Source organism: Capsicum annuum, unplaced genomic scaffold (genome assembly GCF_002878395.1).
Source record: "Capsicum annuum cultivar UCD-10X-F1 unplaced genomic scaffold, UCD10Xv1.1 ctg69215, whole genome shotgun sequence".
NCBI classification, from domain to species: domain Eukaryota; kingdom Viridiplantae; phylum Streptophyta; class Magnoliopsida; order Solanales; family Solanaceae; genus Capsicum; species Capsicum annuum.
In genome coordinates, this window is record NW_025878829.1 from 1 (window position 1) to 5,070 (window position 5,070).

Sequence of the window (5,070 nt, forward strand, 5' to 3'; positions counted from 1 at the left end):
TATTCCACTCTTGGACCCTTTAAAGATAGGAAGATAGACAAATGGAGCTGTAATCTTAAGAACCCAAGAACATATTCTACTCTTGGACCCTTAACACCACACACTGCAATCACCTATCTCTTACAATGACACAAGAGAGGCGTCCACCGCCCAAGCACCAACGTATCAAGCAAAGTGCAACACACAAGTGATTCCACCCTTGTGCTATGCCCTAGTTTCGGATTAGGACTCTCTCTTTCTAAGAGAAGTGTTCTCTCAATAACAAGCATAAAACTAATGGAAATAAACCCTACAATGTTCTATATATATAACATTACAAATAAAAGAGAAATGACAAAAGCGCCCCTTCACTAAAGGGCTCCAAAGCTGCCCCACTAAGTGCGCCAAAAGGGCGGGTTTGGGCTTCCTCTTCACTTGGGCTTGTGCACTCTTTAAGTGGTCTTCAAAATGCTCAAAAAGTGTCCATGGTCATGATCATACTTGTATCGGTACATGAGTGGTTGCTAGATTGGTCATACCTTGCAAACATTTGCTAAAGTTGGTGAAACTTAAAATTCGGCCTATCTACTTGTAAAGAAATGGATCTCGGGCATAACTCAACCCCATTAGCTAGCTCATGAGGAGAGGATTGCCCAAGTCCATTTAAGGAGACCACCCATTCCTTTTTGATCATGTGGGACTTTTCAGCAGCCCACCTCGCGCCCATGGTTGGACATCTGGTGCGTGAGCAATTCAATACGGGGGCCCAACGTTGGTAAACAATAATTGTGATGGACCCTGCTCCAATACCATGTAAAGAAATGGATCTTGGGCCTTCAACCCCAAAATTTAGCTCATGAGTGGAAGATTACCCAAGGTCATATAAGGAGATCACCCATCCTTTTTCATCCGATGTGGGACTCTTCAATACTACTGAAGTGTATTTATACAATCAATTATCAACAACATACCTAGTGAAGTAAATTTTTATATTTTGTAGTCTTCATGAGGTTCCACTTTGTGTGTTGCTTCAATAACTTGTTTCCTATTTTTGTTGACATAAGAATGTCTATCAGCTTTTCTCGTTCCATTTCAAGGCCCCCTTCCCTCTCCCCAGCCACCCACACACATACACAACAACAACCCTCCAGTTCTATTTGAAATGCTTTTTCTTTCTCTAATGCCAACTTCTCCTCATTCTGTAGGAGTTACTACAGATGCTCAGTTGCTGGTTGCCCCGTGAAGAAGCATGTGGAGAGGGCATCCCATGATCCAAAAGTGGTCATTACAACATATGAAGGGCAGCATGTCCATAATTTCCCAACTCCTAGGGATATAAGCCAAATCTCACCAGTGCCTGATGTCGTTACAACAGCCATACGTACAGATTCCAGAATTGAATCAGGTCACAAACATGTCGTAGAGTCCAAATCTGAATCAGGTGAAAGAAAACATGTTGGAGATTCCAGAACTGAATTGGGTGAAAACAAACATATTGAAAAGTCCAAACCTGAATTGGGTGGAAACAAACATGTTGGAGACTCCAAATCTGAATCAGGTGAAAGCAGACATATCGGTAAGTCCAAAATTGAATCAGGTGAAAACAAACATGTTGGAGGGTCCAGAATTGAATCGGGTGGAAACAAACATGTTGAAGAGTCTAAGCTTGAATTGGGTGGAAACAAACATGTCGGAGAGTCCATACCTGAATCTGCTGAAAACAAACATGTTGGTCTTGACATGGCTGTTCATATTGGTGCAAATTGAGTGTCAACCATCTGATGCAAAGCGATCAACTTATTCAGAAGTAGATTTCCTACAGTACCAGCTTCTAATCTTACAAATTTGTTCAATTTTTCTCTTCTTGAAGGGGAGAAGAGGAGATTTCAGTTCTATTGGTGATGCAGGTGTGTTATCGTACATTCACTGTATAAATTATGTTTCTTAGCAAATGGGAAAAGAATGTTAGGGTTTATCAGAAATAACCAGTTGATCAGGCCTAGTTTGCAGATGCATTTTACATAAGAATTGAGTGATAACAGGGGACATATCGTGGAAGCCTGGAAGCTAAAGTATCTAATAATGAAATGTTGCTCTTTCTAACTTGTAATTCTTCCCATATTTGTCCTGAGATTGAGGTATAGTTGATTGATTGATAACTTGTCGGTTGTCACTTCTCGTGATCCTGACATAGAAATGAGTTTTTACAGATGTCTCTATTTTATCACTTAGAGAACAAAATTCAGATACTTGAAGTAGGTATATGCCGGAATAGTTCAGGTGCCTACAAGCTGATTCGAATAGTTCAGGTGCTGCCCACAAGCTGATTCAAATACCATCATATGACCAGTTTGCTGATGCATTTTATATCTGAATTTAGTGATATCAGGCTTATGAAAGCATGAAGCTTAGAAAGTATCCGATAATGAAATGTTGTTCTTTCTAACTTGTCAACTCCTCCACAGATTGAGATATAGTTGATTGATTGATAACTTTTTGGTTGCCACTCTGTTGTCCTAAAATAGAAAGGCACAATACATTGATAACTTTTTGGTTGCCACTCTGTGGTCCTAAAATAGAAAGGCACAATACATAAATATGCTCTTTAACTTGGCACCTCCAACTTTGAATGTGCACAACTTAAACTTGTACAAAGTTGAACAAGTAGACACATATGTTCTATGTAGCATTTTACGTGGCCAATTCTTGTCATACATGGCGTTCTACGTGTATTATGTCATATAGGACGTGTGTCTATTTGTTCAACTTTATACAAGTTTAAGTGCCTATTTGTTCACACCCGAAGGTGGAAGTCATAGATGTGATTTGAGGTTAAGTTAAATGACATTTATATATTTTTGATGGTTTTATAGATGTCTCTATTTCATCACTAAGAGAACAGAATTAAGATATTTGAAGCATCTAGTGGATAGTTGAGATGCCTGCAAGTTGGTTCGAACACCATCATGTCACTAGTTTGCAGATGTATTTCAAATCAGAATTTAATGATAACAGGACACCAATCATGGAAGCCTATCCGTTTGGCCATGGATATTTTCCCCTTTTTTTTGGAAAATTTTTCTGGAGTTGGAAATTATGGTGTTTGGCCATGAAACTTTGAAAAATAATTCCGGAATAAAATTTTGAAAATGGAAACCAACTTTTTGTTGTTTTCCCTTTTTTCCATTTTCAATTTCAACTTTCATTATTATTACATATAACCCAAACTTTAAATTTTTACACAAACCCCTCTTATTAATTAAATTTCATATTTTTTTTAAAAAGATCAAATTCAATAAAATAATTAATTCAAGTGAAAATAATTAAGAATTTTCATCAGCAAATTTAAGAATATATAAAATATATTTATATCTATCAATCATATTTACCAAAATATATTTTTCTCTATTTAATTGATTATGGTTAGATAAACTTATTTAGCTCGTGATTGTGATATTTTTATTCAATTTTTAGAAGAATAACAATCATAATAATTAGTTTGTTGTTAATTATTTTATCAATTGAAGACATAAATTATTTTCTCAACATTTGATTGTTTGTTAGTAGGTAAATTAGTTGTTGGGTGATTTTGATAATTTTTAAAAGTTGAGGACATAAAATCATATTTAAAAAAGATTTTTTCAAAAGTTTTAATTTTTTTTTTCAAAAAGACATGGTCAACTTCAACTCCAACTTCGGGAAAAAAGTAATTTTCATGGCCAAACGGCTACTAAAAATCTGAAAGTACATCTCTGTTTCGGAATAAATGAATTGTTGGGGTATTTATTGGTGTTTCAAAATAAGTGAATCATTGAATTTTTTTTCAAATTTACCCTTATGATTTGACAATCAATTAACTTTTGAAAAGATATAAAAGATCAACTTTTTCTTTTTTGGGGGTAAAAATAAAAAGTTGTATTAAAGTTATGTCTTTAATGCTTTTTTTCTAATTTGTGTACCAAAATTCAACAATTTATATTTATTATGAAACAGAGGGAGTATCTAATAATAAACTGACATTCGTTCGAACTTGTCACTTCTTCCCATTGTTTTGAAATTGAGGTATAATTGATTGATTGATAACTTAACGGTTTCCACTCCTAGTGGCCCTAAAATAGAAACAATAGTTTTTATAGTCTCTATATCACTTAGAGAACAAGATTCAGCTATTTGAAACAAGCATTCAGTGGAATAGTCTTGGTGTCATGCAAACGGATTTGAACACCATTGTGTACTTAATTTATATCTGCATTTCACATCATAATTTAATGATAACAAGGAACCTACCATGGAAATCTAAAACTTAGAAAGTATCTAATAATGAGATGTTTTTTCTAACTTATCATCCCTCCCCAATTGTTTCGAGATTGAGGTATAGTTGATTGTTTGATAACTTGTCAGTTGATACTCCTTGTGGTCGTAAAATAGAAATGATGGTTTTATAGACGCCTCTACTTTATCACTTAGAAAACAAAATTTAGATATTTGAAGTAGATACTCACCGGAATAGTATAGAGTTCGCAAGCTAATTCAGACACCGTGATCATAAAAATTCAGATATACTTAGAAGCAGTTTCTCAGCTTAAACTAGTAAGCTATCAAAAAAATCCAGCAGGATTGGTAAAAGAATATGCGTCTTAGAATTAATCTCTTTCTTTTTGTAGTAAATTCTAATATAGGAGACTTACGAGTTTCTTCAAAACGGAAGCGAGTCTGCAGTAACCACGATTTGTGTCATGATTGTCGCGAATCCTCACAAAGTGGAGGTGTTGATGTAATATATCATTGATTACAATAGTTATAGTAGAAAAATAAAATGACCAAAAACAGAATAAATAAAATTCAGGCTAAAACGCGGATCAAGTTTACTGCGTCATAATCTACATTGATCCAGCAATATCATTTTTGAATTGTCCTCTCCAAAATACGACAATCCAACAACATCGTATAACTCAAGTAACTCCGGATTAGTTGAAGCATCCAAAGCTCCACAAAAAAAAAACACCTTCCTTGATACGAGTACGATCACGTAGATGGACTTATGAGGGCGTACGTTAGACCCGAGGCTTGGTGTGTGCAATAAAGTGCAAA

At 35.2% G+C, this 5,070-nt stretch overlaps 1 protein-coding gene across 1 annotated transcript; it reads left to right on the forward strand.

Moving 5' to 3' along the window:
• Positions 1-1,184: 1,184 nt before the first annotated feature.
• LOC124894075 (probable WRKY transcription factor 33) lies at positions 1,185-2,186 on the forward strand (the record flags this gene model as incomplete). The annotated part of the gene is given in 1 exon segment (XM_047404830.1): positions 1,185-2,186. A coding segment is annotated over 1 exon segment (562 nt), but the record flags the coding sequence as incomplete, so codon positions are not given.
• Between the last annotated feature and the right edge of the window lie 2,884 nt (positions 2,187-5,070).